At 43.2% G+C, this 21,335-nt stretch overlaps 1 protein-coding gene across 1 annotated transcript in view; it reads right to left on the reverse strand.

Moving 5' to 3' along the window:
• Positions 1-21,335, reverse strand: part of LOC147684909 (uromodulin-like) — a 449,835-nt gene that overhangs the window by 182,465 nt on the left and 246,035 nt on the right. Inside the window, exon 9 of the mRNA XM_086939737.1 lies at positions 19,806-20,624. Coding sequence (XP_086795863.1) covers positions 19,806-20,624 — 819 coding nt within the window. The remainder of the gene's footprint in view (positions 1-19,805; positions 20,625-21,335) is intronic.

Consider the following 21,335-nt stretch of genomic DNA (forward strand, 5'->3'; position numbering starts at 1 on the left):
TAATACCGCACTCGGATGATCTATGTAGTGAGCATCCTACCATTGGTTATCTTTGCCGCACTAACTGTTCTTCTGGGCTTCAATGCCGAGATGCCAAGGACTGCATCCCAAGAGATAAGTCAGGTACATGGTAAGTAAAATATTTTCGTTATAAAAGCGCGCTGATGTGCTTTGAATGCCGCCCCCTCCCCCTCCCCCTCTTTTCTTTTTTTCTTTAGGTTACATCAGAGTTTCAGCTCAAGAATGGAGAAGGCCTAAACGCACCGTGTTCCATGTGAGAAATAGGCTAGTACTGTGAGATGGTACGTTGTATGCAGAGGCTATCTCTGGGAGCATGAAAAATTGTATGGTATGAATGTGTGTGTGTGTGTGCTGATTTGTATGGTATGAATGCGTATGTGGTGTGTACGTCTGGGTTGGTAAGAGAATGCTTTTTGTATGACTGAAGTGTTGACCAAACGGTTAATGGGATGAGAAAAATAGGCCCGAACATGGTACCTACATGCGAAAGACGAATAGAAATATAGCACATTACATACTTAGAAACGAGTCTCTCTCTGAAGCTAGTGAATGGGAGGGTAGCCTACATCAGGAGCTTGAAGGATTATTGCAGTACAACAAGCCCGACTCCAACCGATATCCCAAGTGTGCGACCAAAGTAATGCGCACCTGTGAGTTGATTTATGTGCTGACCAAATAGAGAAATGAAGGGTACCCCGGGTTGGGGCCCATCCAAATCCTCCTCCACCCAGAAGTTAGAGATATTGTCATGTTTTATATTTAACCCTTCTTCTTCCATCCACATAGAAAAATAAGAATTGTACCGTCACACGTCCAACTTACATCCCTCCTTTACCTCAGCTCGGATCATCGTTGCTAGATGTTGGGGGGCCGCACCGTGAGTATAAGTACGACTGGGCTAGTGTCCGACCAATAAAAAGGGAGTAGGTATTTTCAAAATAGGCCACCGGCTAAAATTGTCAACCATTAGGAAAGAAGGAGCCTGACCCCCGAATAAATTAAGTAGAGTACTGAGAATACGCAACATGCATGAAAAAGTCCTTTTGTCCAAAATAACTCTGCGTTTTGTCTTCGGTTTTTTGTACTTGATGCATGTACTGTCGCGTCCTATTTGATATTTGTGTGTATGTACACTATGCATTTATGTTTCCCTCGGCTTGTGTGTTTTATATGTAAACCGACCTGTACTGTTCTATGTTCTATATGTACTGAATAGCCTATTATTGTACACGCTCTCTCTCTCTCTCTCTCTCTATCGCTCTCTCTCTCTCTCTCTCTATGTTGTATCTGTATTGAATAGCCTATTATTGTACTCTCTCTCTCTCTCTCTCTCTCTCTATGTTATACGTGTACTGAATAGCCTGATGTTGTGCACGACGCTCTCTCTCTCTTTCTGAGAGCTCACTTTTGAGTAAATGGCGACACTGTACCTCACCGGTACACGTCTAATTGGCTTTAAACACGATAGTGTTTGAACAAATTGACAGAAACAAAATATCATATTTCGCCATATTACTACCTCTCCTTTCTGTAAAATGATGGAATTAATTGGCTGAGAAAGAAAGGACAGGTAAGACGACTGATGTCCCCTAATCTGGCCCTTAAAAGGGAGCTATATGTCAGTGGCTTTTGTTTTAGTGTCTTAGTGACACAACCTTCATTGTTCATATTACCCTGCCCATTGCACATAAGTAGAGTGACCAAAACGTCCCCGTTTTTCCATAATTGCCCGTTTTGTACCAGCTGTCCCAGAGAATTTTAAGAAATGTAGCTCATGACCCGGTTTTTAAAGATAAATCGTCTAAAACTGATAGAAGTTAGCGGTTGTTTCCAGAAAATATTCAATTGACAAGCAAGCCGCCAGGTTTAAAATTAGCAATTTATGTAAGTTCTTACTGACCGTTCTGTAGCTCTCTGCTAAGGAACGCTCTTGTAGCCTGAAGTAAGATCGTAGTCCTTCCCCCAATTTTGTGAAATGTCCCTAGTTGTTTTGACTTTGAGATTCCGGTCACCCTAGATATAAGTTGTATGGACATCGCAAGTCCCTCATTAACTAATGAAGTAGCTAGGTTGTAAGGGTTGATGCAGAACTTAGAATAATGTTAATAAAAATGGATTCGAACCAAAGTGAAAGGAATGTTGTAGTAAACCCTGCTGAATGAGTACTGAAACCAAAATGTTTAGCTAAAAGTAAGGAACATTGACAGGATGGAACAATGCTTAGCATGTGTACTTTATGGTAAACAATAGCTAGGAAGGGTACCTATGAGTCCATGATAATAGCACATCACACTCTTCGTAGTTAGCAGACCTTGAAGAAAAATATAGCTCAACAGGATTTAGTCTCTGCCGGAGGAGCCGGTTGAATTTGACAGACCATGTAATTGATAGATATTAGATTTCTTGCTACAATCACGAATGTAAAAGGAATGAACACCAAAGATAAAAAATTATGGTGGAAATTCATAGAAATACTTGCAGACCTGCACCACGGTAATGATTTATGAGTTAATATTATACACCGATCTAAGGATTAAAAAGTATCCACCCTATTGTCATTTTGAGCAACTGATAAACGTTTCCCCAGCTACTTGGGGTTGGGAGAGGAATTGAATTGTGTAAACGTCTTCCCCTGCCAGTTCTCTAAAAATTGTTTTGTACTTATTTAAAGATATCATGCAGTCGTCGGAGGAGACGGGCTGGACGTGACGCACAGCCTGGCTGCAGATCGTGGAACACCTATGACCTCGACCAAGGTGGAGCCACAGAGCAAAGAGATGCTGGACGAGGCACCATTCCAAACATGGAAAATGAAAGAAAGAAGGGCTGTCCAGAAGCCCCAGCTTGTTGATCCGCCCGTGCCGAAAGTCCCAGCCCATTGAGCCTGATTGATGGGCCCACGTGCGTGAAATTTCTGCCCTCTTTGGTCAATTTCAGATCTGACCCCACTCCGCCCTTTCTTCCCTCGACCGTCCAAAGCACACCCCCTTTTTTTCCTATGGAATTTTTGAAACTGACTTGATGAAGAAACACAGCGCACAGATAGAATAGGGATAGTAGGGATGGACTTCACGGATCAAGAATAGAGTGCGGGTACCCTGTCTAAGGTACCTATGATAGATTAGTTAGGGAACAGGGCAAAAAGGACTGTGGTCCAAGAGAAAAGAATGGCCACGCCCTGCAACGTGAAATCTGGATCAGAGCTGGACCCATAGCTCCACCGCTGGTGCTCAACAGTGCCAACGAAAGAAGAAGAAAAATGGGACCCTACCAGTGATGGCTCGCTGTAATAAGACACTGGAAAGAAGAGCCTTTTTTTAACATTACCACCCCCTGACCATCACTTATATGAGGTTAAATTTCTCTCCCAACCACTTCGTATTGATTATGCCCCAATTGGACAAGAAATTTTTTTTCCTTTGAAACCTTACATCGGTCGCTTTTACTGTATATGAATAACCAAGAAAGAGTTAGCTTTGTATAACGATAGGTGTAGAGCATCAGTTGTCCTCATGAATATGCTTTTTAGTTTGGATCCCCATGGAGTCTAGACCTCAAATAATGGTCCTTACCCTGCCAGACCAATTTGTATGATATCATGTTTGTATTTGAATGAACTCTCTGCATCATCTAAGAAATATGCCCATCTCCAGGTCTAAACGTATGATACGACAAATGTAATTTTGTATGCACTGCCTCCTCGCCCATCACATTGACTACATATGGTTATTTACGATTCGTCAGCATTGGTAGCAGGATTGTTTTCATCTGCCCGTAATACAAATAGACCACCAAAGACCGCAATAGACAGCCCAATTGCACACCGCTCTTGTGTCCCCTATGTCAAAACCCTTTGTGCACCTAAGACTGAAGACACGGATCAGAGTAGACTAGCAAGATATCTTGGGAATGTTCAAAGGGGCGACTGTTGAAAAATAATCGATAAGCATGAACATCACCGGCACCATCTTGCCTAACAATAAGCCACTGTCCGCACGTAAACGGCATCCATTTTAGGTGCCGCAGCCATTTCGCGCTTTGCACGTCACCTATGACTCACCCTGACCCTGCAACCATCCCCGGTGCCCTGATTCAGCATGACCAAATGCACTAAGGTCATAAAACCTTGTCAGTCTGACAAAGCCCCGGAGCCACTTCCCACCCTAAAACACATTTGTCCTTTCATCCCCTGCACATGAGCCAGGCCTTCTGATAACCCCCAACTGCACCTGGCCCTTGATCCGGTCCCAGGCTGTAAACCAAGCTTTGCGGACGTATTTTATTGCCCCCACACAGCAAGACTTGTTGCACGAACAGAAATGCTTGATCTTATCACTTGCACAACCTTTAGATCTGACCGATCCCACACACTTTTATGTCCTGTTGGAATGTCTAGCTGCAAGATGGCAATCATCTGTTAGATTTGGGAGGGGGAACGACAGCTGGTGGGTCTGTGTGGGAACCAGCTGGAGGCAGGAATTCCAAGGATGTTTGACAACCAGTAAAGTCACTGTAAAATGTATAAAAAAGAGGGCAGCAGAGAAATTGTCAGAGCACCTCGAGAAGACATTTTGTTTGTCCGAATTGATGTGTTCCCCCCTGGAGAAACAAACCTGTTCATCGCTTTCCAGTTTCCAGCGCCTGCCTCTTTATTGATTAGCTAATAATCGAGTAGATCAGAGGCGAATAACACCAAAGCAGTGATTGATGATAACTAGAGAAAATCTGCTTTTCTACAGCAGGTTCTGCCTACTTGCCTTAACATGATCTTATGCCTTCTTATACACTACTTTTGCTCTTTTTCGGCCCTAAAGGCCTATGCTCGAGCGATGCCATGTTCTTTTCTGACACCATCTTGCTGAGCCTCTTTAGGTGAAAGGCATTGTTTTAGTTTCTATATGTTGTTTGCTAGCAGTGAACCAGCGAGGACCAGTTCTTATCGGTGGAATGTGTTCTCTTCGCGCCAGAGCCATAACAAACGCTTGGCCAGCTGCTGTTGTGTGCTTGGTACGAGGTGGTACAGGAATCCTATGAGAACGGTAGGCGGGATCTTCTAGAAGCTTTGAGAGAGAGCTACATTCTATATTAGTGAAAGCGGATCCAAGTGAGGGTGAGATGCTGGTCTGGCGGTTTTGGCGGTCTGGTGAAACATCACGGTGCAGACGTGCAGATGTGTTTGTGGAACAGAAAGTCCTGACCCAACCAGAGAGGGACAGAGAGTCGGACCCTTCTTCAGATTACAGATGCCTAATAATATGGTGAGGTGTTCCATGTATGTCTAACTTTATCTAACTATACCTTTATCTTCAGGTTCTATGTATATGTATGTGCTGATGATTGCCTGTGATATTTAGTTATTTCTTCTTCCTTGTCATTTTACGATCATGTAATAAAGACCCTTGAAATATATAATTTGTCCTTATTCTTTGTGGAGGAAGGTCGGGCCCCTTTTTCCCAAGTACTTACAGAGGGATGGGCTATTTCCCCTCTAATGGGTAATTGTAGATACGGAAGGGAAATCAGCTCCTAAGCAAGAATATCCAAATTGCTGGTAGACCAACCCAACATAATGTAAGAGGTATGTACTAATTTTCACCGGAAGGTGTTGCTCGTGCAGGTGCACTTTAATCGTCGGAAGACGGGGAGACGTTGCTGATTCGCATTCGGGTGCTTTGCTCACGCAGGTGCGCGTTGATCGTCGGAAGACGTTGCTGATTCGTACTTAGGTGCGTTGCTCGCGTAGATGCGCGTTGATCGTCTTAAGACGTTGTTGATTCGTCGGGAGACGTTGCTATACATACCCTCGGAGCTATGATCTGTAGTATCGTTAGTTGTTAGTATTATTTCTTTCTCAGACAGGTATTCTGAAAGTCTGGTGTTTTTAGGCATTCCTGGAAGGGACTGTGATGAGTAATGACTCCATAGCTGGCTGAAACACCAGTATAAGAGATAAATAGCAGTCATTACATCTGTTGGGGCAGATGGTGGTGGTTCAGACGGACAATCTGGTGGCAAAGTCCTATGTCAACAAGCAGGGGGTGGCAGGTCCCAAACCCTGAACTTAGCGGCCAGAGCCATCATCCTGTGGACTCAGGACTGGGTTCTGGGGCTGTCTGCTCTATACATTCTTTGGTGGAGAATGTTTGTGCCAATTTATTGTGCAGGGACATTCCCTCACCCAAGGATTTCTCCCTACCAACTGGTTTGTTCAGCCAGTTGGTGGTTTCGTTTGGGCCTCCCAGTGGTGGACCTGTTTGTGGTCCTGGGGAATGTCAAGGTGGGGTGGTTTTGTTCCCTGGGTTGGTGTTTACTTGCGTGGGGAGTCGGCGGCTTGACCTGTCCTAGGCCTCAGGGCCTGCTCTATGCTATCCCTCCATTCCAGCTGGTCCGCGCTTTTCTGGTTCGGGTCCGGAAGGAGCGGGCACAGGTGGTGTTGATTGTGCCCAAGTGGTCTTGTGCAAATTGGTTTCCTCTCCTTAGCTTGTTGAGTTGTGATCTGGAGTGGGTTCTTCCAGTTTTTCTGTCTCCGTTATTTTTGCAGGCAGGCACTTCCACTGGGCACTTTAAGGTTGTTGTACCTGACGGCATGGTGGTTGAGCAGAGGGGTTTTAGCCAGTTTGGGGGTCCCTAATCAGTTGGCTGTGACGATGCAGGCTTCTCTTAGGTCCTCTACGCTTCTCTCTTATACCTGGCATTGGGGAGCTTTTTCGGCCTGGTGTGCTCGTAAGGAGGTTGATCTTCTGCAGCTGACCTCTTTTTGGTTATGCAGATCCTGTATGATGGGCCTCAGTTGGGTTTGTCAGTTGCATTGCTGTGGGTGTAATAGGCAGCCATTCAAGCATTTAGGGGTTCCTGGCGCAATTTGCAGGATGACGGGGGACTGATGCCTTGGTTTTTTCATGGTCTTTTAAACTTTTTCTTCAGCCTGTTCATTCCTTTCCCTGTTGGAATTTGCAGTTGGTATTGGATGTGTTGTCAGGTCCTCGTTTTGAGCCCCTTGAGGGTCTGGAGTTGAAACTTCTGACTTTCAAGGCTTGTTTCTTGGTCAACATCACTTTGGCTAGAAGGATGGGTGAGTTGGGGCCTTGTTCTGTCCACTCCGCAAGATATTTTCGGACTGGGTTGTGCTGGTTCCGTCTTTTGTCCCTAAGGTTAATTTGACTCTTTATCTCAGAAGGGAGGTGATTTTGCCTGAGTTGTGTCCTGATCCTTCCTCGGCGGAGGACAGTTGCTTGCACTGTTTGGATGTGAGGCAGACTTTGTTGTGGTATTTGCATGTGGTGGAGTCCTTCCAAAAGGGGGCGTTTTGTTTGGTATTTTGGTCCAGCTAAGAAAGGGGAAAAAACATCTTCAGCTACTTTAAGTCATTGGATTCAGTCTATGGTTCTTTTGGCTTAAGAGGTGAAGGGGGTGTATCCTTCTCTGGGGGTATAGGAATGCTCTTTGCGCAGTATGGCGGCTACTGTGGCCGAATTGCAGGGTACCTCTGTGGTGGAAATCTGTAGAGCAGCGACTTAGTCTTCCCCTTCCACTTTTGTCTGCCTCTATCGGATTGCTGGGCTGGAACGTTTGAATAATGTCCTGGGCCACAGAGTCTTGTCCTCTACGAAAAAAATAAGGGGTTTATATTGTGATTTGGGAATGTTATTAAAATTGTGTTCTTCTTCACTCATTTGTCCGTCTCTGTTTTTGCTTGCTTTTTCCTCACATGTTAAGAAGGAAGGTGAAGGAGGGACGGGAGGTGATGCGTCCATTTGTTACTGATAATGGCAATACTCCGAGTCCTACTCCCTCGCCTTGCAAACACAAAACCATACCCCAACCTAAATTCACTAGTTGCGCCATGAAATGCTGGACAGCCCCTCCACGCCCTGAACAATGGTAACAGCATATCCGGCGAAGAGCATATGAGCATTGTGAATTTGTCACATGTAGTACTGTTTTCTCTCATGTAGTAGTTACTAAGAAAAATATTTAACCTTATCCAGAACACAAGAAGTTAACTCTGTTTCATGAGATCAAATCAAAATAACTCAGATTTGTGAGTTTGGACCCAGTTGTTATTTTTTTGTGAAGTCATTTTATACCTGAACGCAGGGCCGGACTGGCCGTAGCAGGCATCGGGCATTTCCCCGGTGGGCCGGAAGGGTGGGGGCCGATTTTGTGGCCACAGGCGGCCGCTTTTCTTACAGGGTGCTGGTTTTGCAGCAGTGCTGCAAAATCAGCCCTCTGTTAGAAAAGCGGGAGCAGTGTTTAGCGGCTAACAACCCCCTCTCCTCCCGTTTCCAGGGCCGGTGGAGAAGCCACCGGCCAGGGCTGGTTGCTGTTTCCAGTCCGGCCCTGCCTGAACGTGGGAGACATCAATCAGTGTTTCTTCAAGTCATTTAGCTCTACCCATATTTCACAGGGCCCCATGAAAGAAGTTTCATGTTTCACGGAAACTGCATCATAATGACAGCCAGGGGCGGCTTGGCAATGCGAGCATTCGGGCATCGGCCGAAGGGCCGGTATCTGCGTGCCCTCTGTGGGCCGGTTTATTTTCTCCCCTTTCCCAGCCGCACAGTGAAGCTGCATTCATTTGTCTGTCTCTGTCTCCGTGATATCTGTGGACTAGGAATGGGGAAGAAAAGAAACAGGCCCACAGAGGGCACGGAGACAGAGACAGAAAAATGAATGCAGCTTCTGTGCAGTGATTATCTGCTGTGGCCTCTCCTTCACCCCCTGCCCAGCAAAGCAATCAGGCTGAGGGTGGCTGGGGAGGGGATGATTGTTTGCAAAAATCGGCCTCCCTGGGGGCCAGGTGTTGCTCAGGCCTTTGAGCCATTTTCACCTCGGCCCCCCTGGGGCCCACGCAGCACATAACCAGTGTTAGGTTTTGTTTTTTTTGCTTGTTTTTAATTTAATGCAATTTTATATAGCACGAACTTTACCAGAAGGTGTCAGAGCGCTTTACATAAGAATCAGTTGCGAAACATAAGGACTTAGGATTACATGCGTTACATAAAAGATACAAGCAGAAAAAATTGCAAACGTACAAGACGTAAAGTCACACAAGGAAGAGATACAAACAGAAAGAAAAATTTCAAATGTACAAGTAGTAAAGTCACTCAAGGAAGAGAAACAAATGGATATACTCTAAAATTCACATAGGAATGGTAAAGAGTACAAAGGTCTACTGCATATACTAGTGATTAGAGTTCTCTATATACATAAATATGCACACATAGTAGATTTTCTCAGGCAGAGTTCCATTAAGTGGGGTTGGAGGGGGGATGCAGTCGCAGTACCAAGGGAGGGTGGGAGGGATACAGGGGTATGGAGAAAAGGCAAAACAGAAAAGGGAAGAAACATTTGAGGATCGTCAAGGGGAAACGAGGGAGAAGGGTACAAGACGAGGGAATGGACAAGATGGCGGTTCGGGGTCCAGAGAAAAACGGCCGAGGGAATAGTGGGCCAGGAAGAATGGGTCTCGCTGTGGGGGCCAGATGATCTTTGCAACTTGCACCATCTTCACCTCAGCCTCCCCCTGGCTACTGTAGTATATGCCTATTCTCCTCGTGCTGTACTCAGCACGAGGGAATACTTCATGTTTTCTTTTGTATTGCTGTTCCAATGGCTCAGTTCGATTCTAGCACTCTGAGCAACGTTAGTCAGTTGCCTGGAGTCCTGGAGTCGAGCGGCAGCACATACCTGTGGGTGTTGCTTTCCCAGAATAAAGAAGACTTCTAATTACAACATGGTTTCCGGAATCTTCTTATAACATTTGGCGAAGAGCGGGTCCCGAACCTCCTCAACACCCACCAGGAAGAAACTCGGCTAACTTTTAAAACCTGCCGACTCCGCTCCCATCATTCGGCTCACCTTTAAAATCCTTCTTCAACCGCCTGAATATACGCTCCTCGACTGGCTACACTTCGCCTGCTTCCTGGGGATTTCTTTCTAATTTTGGGGTTTCAGACGGTTCGTCTCGAGCCTCCCATCCCGTGAGTACCACGCACGTCATCTGCGATCACTGTGTTCCACACGTCATCTCTGATACTGACGTGCATGACGCTGCTCAATCTGACGTTCCTCAGGTCACTTCGTCAACACGCTCACGCACGGCGGCCATCTTTACTTGGTTGCCTAGTTACAGCTTCGTGCTCATTATTATACGCTTTTTTGAGATCAAAAAGAGAGAGCAAGGGATATTATCACTGAGAAGTGAAAAAAGAGATAACTCCTATTCCCCTGATAGGAATATTTATGAAAACAATGAGAGGAGTATCCCCTACGTAGAGTTTTTGGAAAAAACTTTCGGAGGGTGAACTTCTTGGCAAAAAGGAAAAAATCAACCTTTTTGTTTTAAAACCCCTCACTCACCAACCTAGTGGTGACTTGCTTCATCATCGGGGTCCACCCTGGTGACCTAGCGTCACCAGGATGTGCTTCGACACCTGTGTTACAGTGGAGCAGGTTGTGACTGTAAGTGCAAAAAAATGTGTTAAAAATTGTCCTGGTTTAACTTACAATTAAATTTTATTTTAAAGTAACAGAACAATGTTAAAAATCGGTGGCGAGATACTGGTAGGTGAGTTACGACCAGAGTATCTCTATATGTGTCTGTGTGGCTTGGTCGACATGTTTCTACCATAAGGGCTACTGCCCGGTATTCCTCAGGACCAAAGAACAGGTGGACGGGAGGTGTGGGCCCCCTAAAAGGCGCACCCTATCCTGATCCCCTGTGTACCAGCTGGAAAAATAACCAGTGGTTAATGTGCTCAATCAAGGTGATGAGAGCCGTCAGAAAAGGTTAAAAGAAAAAGAGACCTGTGGAGAAAAGTAAAAAGATAAACTGAATGCTAATGCACATACGATAAAACGCCACAATCAGCCACATCTACCTAAGGTGCTCATTGATATTCACTGCGCACAAATATGGATATTAGATGAATGACATGAATGATGGAACACGGATGCGTGTATTCGAAAAGAAACGCATGCTCGTAAACCGATATGAAGGCGATAAATAATATTGCATGTAAAAACACACGCACCTATTGATAAGTGTGTGTGTTCGGATAATACCTCCTTTCCAGCTACACGTATTGAACACGATACTTTATCACTCGGAGGGCATTTCCCTTTGGCATGAAAAGTCACAGCACAGAGACACTTCACGACGTAACAGGAGAGTAATTATGAACTTAACTGAAAACAGTTTATCTTTTTACTTTTCTCCACAGGTCTCTTTTTCTTTTAACCTTTTCTGACGGCTCTCATCACCTTGATTGAGCACATTAACCACTGGTTATTTTTCCAGCTGGTACACAGGGGATCAGGATAGGGTGCGCCTTTTAGGGGGCCCACACCTCCCGTCCACCTGTTCTTTGGTCCTGAGGAATACCGGGCAGTAGCCCTTATGGTAGAAACATGTCGACCAAGCCACACAGACACATATAGAGATACTCTGGTCGTAACTCACCTACCAGTATCTCGCCACCGATTTTTAACATTGTTCTGTTACTTTAAAATAAAATTTAATTGTAAGTTAAACCAGGACAATTTTTAACACATTTTTTTGCACTTACAGTCACAACCTGCTCCACTGTAACACAGGTGTCGAAGCACATCCTGGTGACGCTAGGTCACCAGGGTGGACCCCCATTATTATACGCTAACACGGAGCCGGCTTCACGGAATTGTCTCAGCGAAATTTGATTTCTTTCAACGGCATAATTTATTTCGCTTTGCTGTACTTCCGTCAACGTTTGAAAACTTGATTACTGGTATTTCATTGTGTTTTTTTTATTTACTTTCATGTGACTGTCAAGATTAATTTCTTCATTTCAAAGTTGGGTACCTTCGGTGACAGGCACACCACTGCCTGCACCACAGTTGTACTTAAAACTTTAGTAACTTTACATTTCTTGGGCACATGTTATTATTTTAAACGAATTTTTCTAACATCGTTTTGTCCAATTTGACTGTAACTTACAAATAACTTATTACAAATGGCTTCTTCTCAACAATTTGCTCAACCTCCACCTTTTCTGCAACTTCCTGGCAAACCTACTATCCCTTGGCGTCAGTGGGTCAGAGCTTTCGCTAATCATATCGTGGCAATTGACGCAGTTAAGTTTACTCCTGAAAGGAAAGTTGCTATCTTGTATGGTTGCTTAGGTGTTGCTGCACAGAATGTCTTTGAAAATCTTCTGAGGTCCCCTGCTCCCTCTGGTGATGCGGGTGATCATTGGGATGAATATAAGGAAGCTTTATCTCGCTTAGCCAGGCATTATGGTGAAGAACCAAATGAGATGCTTGAGAGACATAACTTCTTTAAAAGAAGACAACGTGAAGACGAGTCTATTGAAGAGTACATTGCCCAGTTGAGAATCTTAGCATCTACTTGCAAATTTGAATCTAATCCTGACATTTACATCCGGGATCAATTCGTTTTCGCTTGTTATTCCAAAAAGATTCAACAACGCCTGTTGAGTTGCAAGAAGCCTACACTTCAAGAGACCATTGACATTGCCAAAAGCATTGAGAGGTCTATTACAACATCCAATGCTCTTCAGAAAGACCAACCTCATACTCCTGTTCATTCTTCTTCATTTGATAATTCTAATTCTGTTAATTTGGTTAATACGAATAAGTCTTTTAAACAATTGCCTAAAAAACCTAACCCTTATTGTTACAGGTGCGGCTCTAAGTCTCATATTGGCAGCAATCCCTCTTGCCCTGCTATTGGCAAAAGGTGTGTTTTATGTAAAAAAATAGGACACTTTCAAGGTCTATGCAGATCTGTCAAGAAGACGACTAGACCTTCTGTTAATAACATTGTATGTCCTTATATGGATGATTGCATTGATGAATTTCAAGATATGGTTGTGTCTATCCAATATATAATACACTAAGGGGGGCCTGAATGGGAAATGTTTAATGACCTGGCATTGTTACAGTCCCTATAACTACATAACAAACAAAGTGTAACAATGGGTCAACAGAAAAATAGTGCAGCTATCTATATGACTGTGTGCGTGATAGAGGAACACAATCCCTGAATCCAAAGTATTCTTGGTGAAAAAATATGTTCCCATCAGATACCCGTCCTGTACCGCCCTACATCACTTGGGATCCTTCACCCGAAGGAAGTGGAAAGAACCACTTAGGATTAGGTAGATTGTGACCTAATCACAGTGTGAGGGAATATAAAGTGTGTGGGTCTGAAAGTTTCTTAATGGTATCAGGGGGCACAGAAAATTAACAAAAAGCAGTGCAAGAGGTGCTCATTGTAGCGTGTGAAAGTGAAAGAATTAATATTGGGTTGTGGGAGTGGAAAAGAAGTTTATTGGGGTCCTACCCACACCCAAGGCTAAAAAACAGTGCGAGTAGTGGTAACAAATAACTACTCAGATTTTGGTCGACTTGTTTCTGCAGTATTCATTGGTTCAAAAGATACCAGTCTGCTTCATCAGGACCTTCTTATAATTAAAGTGCAACTGCTGAATTACAAGTGTTTAGTGTGTATTAAAAAATCATATCGGCAACACTCATACGCGCGCTGAATGGTCACTGTAAGACTTAATAGACATTATGGTAATTCGAAAATAGTTAGTATATGATGGTCAAGAGTGCCTATTTTTTGCGCATGGTGGTTTAATATCTACATAGATATAATAGATCGCCTTATCCATCACATTAAACAGGGCGATTACGTATTATTTTTAACCATGCCTGAGTAGACTCAATAGTGCATTCTGTGCTAATTAAAGCAAGATTACAGTTGCCTATGGTTGAATATCACAGTAACAGCAGTAACTCACCTCTATCACTGGAAAAAATCCCCAGTGATAGAAGGAAAGTGTTTTCAGATTGAGTTCTAGTGAGCTCTTCCTCTTTCATCTCGTTTTTATTTGTTCACATCTAATAGAGCGGTGCTCCATTTGTACCTGAGCTGTTGCCGGGTGAGGTGGAGAGTACATTCCCCAGAACATGGGTGAGTGAATATAAGCTTGGCCTAAAAACCCAGGATATAAGTACCTGGCTTATATGTTTGATTAATGTTACAAACACTGACCATAAAATGTTTGGCATATATGTACAATTGAGCCTATCTCTATGCGTTGCAGCTTTCGTCATTAGCTGTGTGTTTCTTTGTTGTTTTTTATGTGTGTCTGTCCATTGCTCAATGACTTGGATCATATCCACTGGTGCTTGCAGGTGATATGATTTTTTAATACACACTAAACACTTGTAATTCAGCAGTTGCACTTTAATTATAAGAAGGTCCTGATGAAGCAGACTGGTATCTTTTGAACCAATGAATACTGCAGAAACATGTCGACCAAAATCTGAGTAGTTATTTGTTACCACTACTCGTACTGTTTTTTAGCCTTGGGTGTGGGTAGGACCCCAATAAACTTCTTTTCCACTCCCACAACCCAATATTAATTCTTTCACTTTCACACGCTACAATGAGCACCTCTTGCACTGCTTTTTGTTAATTTTCTGTGCCCCCTGATACCATTAAGAAACTTTCAGACCCACACACTTTATATTCCCTCACACTGTGATTAGGTCACAATCTACCTAATCCTAAGTGGTTCTTTCCACTTCCTTCGGGTGAAGGATCCCAAGTGATTTAGGGCGGTACAGGACGGGTATCTGATGGGAACATATTTTTTCACCAAGAATACTTTGGATTCAGGGATTGTGTTCCTCTATCACGCACACAGTCATATAGATAGCTGCACTATTTTTCTGTTGACCCATTGTTACACTTTGTTTGTTATGTGTCTATCCAATGCAATTACATTGACGCTCCCAAATTAGTTAAAGGTCCATTCTGCTCTGCACTTTTTGGGGACATTGAAATTTTAGTAATGGCAGATTCTGGATCTCCAATAACCATTTTAAATGATGTATTATTTCGTGAAAAATGAAACAACTCTATTTCTTTGATCGAATCTGACCTCAGTCCAAAAGCATTCGGTGAATTTGACATTATTATGCTTGGTTATTTTAACTATAGGCTAGAGTGTTTTGGCAGATCTATTATTACAAAGATTTATGTTGCGATTAACGGTCTCAATATTGTTGGTTGGCAAGATCTTGCCAAAATGGGTCTTTTCTTAGTTCCTGGTTCGGATGATCCCATTAGAGTAGGTGATCCTCCTGATTCTCCTGCTCCACCTTTTTTTTCTGATTGTCTCCTCGTTAACGATCATGAGTCTGACATTAAACAAATTTTGGACAAATTCCCTAAAGTTTTTTCCAACCAACCAGGTACTGTCAAAGGCTTTCGACATGAAATTAAAGTGAAAGCTTCTGCTCAACCCATTGTTCGTAAAGTTCGCCCAGTCCCTATTAGTGCCAGGGATGAGTTTAAATCTGTGCTCACTTCCCTTAAAAACGATGGTATCATTGCACCTTCAGACTCTTCCGAATGGGTTTCGCCCATTGTTATCGTACGCAAAAAGAATGGTGAGGTTAGGCTATGTGCCGATTTACGCACAATAAACAAAAATATTTTGGTTGATTGCCATCCCCTCCCCAAGATTCATGATCTCCTGACCAATCTGGGTGGTGCAAAATATTTTTCTCTAATTGATTTGCGTTCAGCATACCATCAGGTTCCCCTCACTGAGGCCTCCCAAGATCTCACCACGTTTGTGACCCCATTTGGTGTGTACAAATATTTGAAACTTCCATTTGGACTTGCTAGTGCAGCTAGTGTTTTCCCAAAAATAATGGATCACCTTTTTGAGTCTATTCCTGGCGTGCAGGCCTACCAGGATGACATTTCGTTTTTTTCTCCTGATTGGAATTCCCATTTGTCTCATCTGTCTTCTGTTTTGAGCAAGCTCAATGAAGCTGGCATGACTGTCAGAGCTGACAAATGTAAATTTGGCTCTCAATCTTTGGAATACTTAGGTCATACCTTAACTCCCGAAGGTATAAAACCCAAGTCCTCTCTAATTGAGGCTATCACTCATGCTTCCCCCCCTAAGGACAAGGATGCCCTTCGCTCCTTTCTGGGTTTAGCAGAGTATTATGCCCGTTTTGTCAAAGGCTATGCACAAATTGTTGAACCTCTTCGTTCGTTACTTTGCAAAGGTTCAAAATTTGCTTGGTCTGAAGAAATTGATGCCACTTTTACTCACATCAAGAACATGATTATTGGTGCTCCCGCGTTGCATCCCTTTCAAGATTCAGTCAAATGTTTCATTATGGTTGATGCCAGTTTGACTGGTTTAGGTGCTGTCTTAGGACAGTGGGTCTCAGGTAAAGAACACACAGTTGCTTTTTCTTCTAGGAGACTTAAGGATTCCGAATCACACTATAGCACCATTGAGCGAGAGTCCTTGGCTTGTGTATGGGCCATTGAAAAGTCCAAAAATTATATATGGGGACGAGAATTTGATTTATTTACTGATCACAAGCCACTCACTCAACTTCTCAATGGGGATGGCCTAGGGAAAGCCTCCTCAAGACTGGTCAGACTCTTGTCCAAGTTACATGAGTTTCACTTCAATATTAAGCACATATCAGGTGGTAAAAATTTTCGCGCTGACTGCTTATCTCGCATGTCACTCAATGATTCATCTGATTTGCAGGAAATTGGCACCACTCTTGATGCCACTAAATTATGCCCTTGCATTACGGAAGAATCTTGGTCCAAAGCATTTGAGAATGATCACAATTTAAAATTGGTTGCTCAATACATTTCTAAGGGCAGGCCTGAGAATAGGAAACTGTCTAATGAGCTGAAAGCGTTTTCCATGATTTCTTCTGAACTCTCCCTTGTCAACAATTTAATAATGAGGCATGATGTTTTTGTTCCTCCTTCAGATATCAGACCTGATATTATTAAATTCGCACATCAAGGCCATCTTGGCATCACAAAAACATCTCAACTTATCAAATCCCATTATTGGTGGCCTTCTATTGAGTCTCAGGTAAAATTTTACATTGATTCTTGTAATGAATGCTTACTCTCGGATAAGAAATGGAAACTCATTAGTACACCCCTTCATCCGGTCCCTTTTCCGGATAAACCTTGGGAAAGGTCGGCTTGGATTTTTCTGGCCCTTTTGATGTTCTCCCTCATGAAATGAAATATGTCATTGTTCTAATTGACTATCATTCAAAATGGTTGTATCACATGTTTTGTGACTCTCCCTCTTCTGCCAACGCCATCAAATTCCTGCGGAAACTGTTCATCATTGAAGGCTGTCCCTCTGTTGTAGTTACTGATAATGGTTCCCATTTCATATCCAAAAAATGTACCTCATTTTTACTGGAACATGATGTGGTTCATTTTAAAGTCGCACTTTACTCACCCACTTCAAACGGTTTGGTTGAACGGGCTAATAGACTTCTCAAAGATGCTGTTCAAACTGCTACTTCCTCCCACAATGATGTAAGGAATTTTGTTGAAGAAAAGTTTTGGTCGTATAACATTTCTCCTCATTGTACAACTGGCATGTCTCCTTTTTCTTTATTGAGAAATAGGAATGTTCACACTAAGTTGTGTCCTAAATGGTTGTCTGAGAAGAATGTCGGGACCTATGAACCTTCTGATGTTACTTTATCTGAAAAAGTTTTACAAAAACAGACTGCCATGAAGAGCAAACATGATTCAGGTAAATGTTTCAGTTCTGTTGACTTAAACATCGGTGATTGGGTTCTCATCAAAAACCCAAGAAAGGTTTCTAAAGGTCTCTCAAAATTCTCTACCCCAGACCAAGTAACTTCTGTTAGTAAAGCTTCTGCTTTACTTGGTAGCAGAGGATGGTGGAATAAGAGAGCTTTAGTTCACTTGACCAATTCACAAGCACGCTCTTTATTGAATTTAACCAAAGAACAATTTGATCAGTGTGACTGGTCTTTTTGGTGAGATGTTCCTATTTCTACTGATCCCTCCTCATCAAGTTCTTTGTCTGATGCATCTGCATCTCTGACAAGTTCCTCTCCCTCATCCATTGATTCTGAGGTTGTTGGGAAGGTTTTACATCAAGCTTCTGCTTCATCTGTTCGATGTAGGAAGTTACCTGTCAGGTTTAATGATTACGTTTTAAGTTGACATTAATGTTTATGTTTCAGGTTGAGATGCTTTTGCTTTCTTTTCAATCCTTGCCTTTTTTCTTTTGCTTTCTCCTTTGATATGTTGTGAAGAGGGAGAAGTTGTAGTATATGCCTATTCTCCTCGTGCTGTACTCAGCACGAGGGAATACTTCATGTTTTCTTTTGGATTGCTGTTCCAGTGGCTCCGTTCGATTCTAGCACTCTGAGCAACGTTAGTCAGTTGCCTGGAGTCCTGGAGTCGAGCGGCAGCACATACCTGTGGGTGTTGCTTTCCCAGAATAAAGAAGACTTCTAATTACAACATGGTTTCCGGAATCTTCTTATAACAGCTACCATGGAGGACCCAGCCGCTGTGTTTTGCGCTCCCCTGCCAGGACATTGTCCTGAGGCCTGGAGGGCTGGGGAGGGCTGATTAATTTACTAATTGCAGGGGCCTCACTGCTGTTCATGTGCTCCTGAGCTGAAGATCTGGGGAGGGCTGAGTAGGTTAGTAATAGCAGGGGCTTCGCTGTTTATTAGGTGCTCCTTCCCTAGATGGCTCGAATAATTTTGTGACAGAAAGGGGCCTTGCTGTTTTTTTAGTTGCTCAGCATGGCGCCATTGTCACCTTTCCCCCCGTGTCTCCTGTGCAAGAACAGTATCCTCTCACTTTAATTCATTTCTGTGCCAAACATCTTAAGGATTTTGGGGCCCCTTGGCCAAACATATTTTTGGGCCCCTGTTCGGAACAGATTTGAATTTATAATCCAATTTCTGATCTTTGATGCCCTCTTTCAGCTGGTCAATGGACAGTGCACTACCCTACTTGTCCAAATTCCTAATGTATTTACATCTAATATTCAAGGACATTGACGTGTGTAACCAAATGGTGCTTCATGAAAGGGCACGCCCCTTGAATGTGGGCCACGCCCCTGAATTGTGGGCCACGCCCCTTGAATGTGGGCCACTTTTTTCGTCAGTGCCCGGGCCAAATTGTGATCCCAATCCGACCCTGATGACAGCCTCTGCAGAACTTCACCATTGCTCCTGTTATTGAAACAACTGAACTAATAAATCGGCATTACAGCATTCACACCTTTATTACTACATTGCAACCATCACATTTAACCTATTAGCACTCCGTAGGCCATCTTTTCTGAACAAAACACCTTATGTCGCAGAAGAAGTCTATTTACTTTGATTTAATCTGATTGCATTCCTCTGGTCCCCTGTGTCTCTTTCTGGTTAGCTCCCTTTGCTTATAATTGTTATTGATGACAAACTGGATTACTGAGCAATGCATGGAGAACCGCAGAAAATAATTTGCAATACATTTACTTTGTTGACGGAGGGGAAAATTATCATGTCTCGCACGAGGACTAAGTCATGACCCTACCTTAAATCAACATGGAAAATAAATGCCAACACCTGTGTAAATGTTATGTAGAAAATATTTACCTTATACAAAAACAAAGTTGAGATTGGCCATAGACTATTTGACTCCCACTACACTGATGCCTCTGATAGGTACTAGAAACATTGCACAGTGTTCAACTATCGTGTGTTCCCGCACTAGGCTTGTTTGCTTTACTGAGTTGACGACGGTATTAAGAGAAAACGCCAGAACTATTTTATTATGTGCTGTTCTGTTTGGAAAGCGCAATCACAAATCACCTGTCAAATCATTTTACCAATACATTAAAAGCGTCGAATTGGTTATTAGTTGCACTTACCAGTACAATAGGATAGAGTGCATCGACCTTGTGGTGTACCTTGTAGCTTGTAAACGTAGAATCCTGCAGGACACTGCCTGACCTGTATAGTGGATGAATACACACAGCAAGGGTCCGGATTCCACCAATAATACCAGCCATAATACGAGGCACAAGCAGTCCTATTAACAATGCCATCTTCAGTTCTCGGGTGTATTCCCTTCAACCACAACGGAGCCGCGGTATTGCATCTAACGGGTTCTACGCAGGTCTCTGACATCCGCACCCCGCCGCTGCCCGTGAACCGGTACCATCCATTCAAATAAGTGTCACAATTATAAGATAGGACACCAAAGGACGAGCTTCTCCAATAATCATTCAGTGTGGCGTAGCTCTCACATGGATCAAGGCAGGTGTAGGAGTCAATAGATTCTATGCACTCAGTGTCCGAGGGACAGGGGTTCAGAGTACACGCAGGCAGGCGGCAGTGGTATCCGTCTCCCAGAAACCCTCCATTGCACCCACAGTAATAACCGCCATCGTAATTATAACATGTTGCGTTCCCATCACATTGGTTCAGGTCCGGGCTAGAACATTCATCAATATCGAGACAGCTTCCTTCGGCTGCTTGGTAGCCATCTCTGCAATGACAAACATAGGAGCCAAAGGTGTTTTCACAGTAGCCTGAGGAGCAGTTATTGGTCCACCAGTAGGCGCACTCATCGACGTCACCGCAACTGAAGCCGTCACCAATGAAGCCGTGGTCGCACGTACATTCTCGAACGCCAGCGAATTCTTCACAGGTGGCATTGACAGCACAGGAAGTGCAGTCATCTGTGGCTGTGGGAGAAAGAAGATGGAAAACGTTAATCCATGCTTTCTGAACGTTCAAAGAAATGTGTCTGGTAGTCATACCAAGAGTATTCGGGAACGAATTTATGTCGGCAACATGTTGATAAACTCCCCAAATCCCACACGAATGTTGCTCTAAGTTTGCAGTTTATTCTGAGTGCTCCAGTAAAAGACTGGGGGAATACTACATAGGAATTTTCCAATACAGGAGGTTTTTGTATGTTTCTCACATTTGGTACTACTATTTCATCACTAGTGCCTGTAGTGAGGTTGTAGAACCAAATAAAGATGTAAATCCGGATATATGGTTTGACAAAGGTGGTTTATTCAAGTAGAGAGAAATAAACCCACGACCAGCAAGGTTAATAACCAGGTTTGCACACGTCTTAAAGTAAGACCCATATACATACAGCTTAAAAGCTTAGTGTGGTTTACAGTGTACAGAAGAAGGAACCACACGTCTTTAAATAAGACCCATATACAGAAGAAGGAACCACACGTCTTTAAATAAGACCCATATAAATAACTTAAAAAGTTGGTGTGGTGGAATGCATTCGCATTCTTCCTTTCAAAACATTAGAATTTTTAAAATATAAATATAACAACAACAACAAAATATAGGTCCACAGTCCATTGTTCATCACAAATAGATGAGTAAACACAATAAAACTAAGGGAAAACTGCAACTCACACTACTGG

Source organism: Lissotriton vulgaris, chromosome 10 (assembly GCF_964263255.1).
Source record: "Lissotriton vulgaris chromosome 10, aLisVul1.2, whole genome shotgun sequence".
Lineage (NCBI taxonomy): Eukaryota > Metazoa > Chordata > Amphibia > Caudata > Salamandridae > Lissotriton > Lissotriton vulgaris.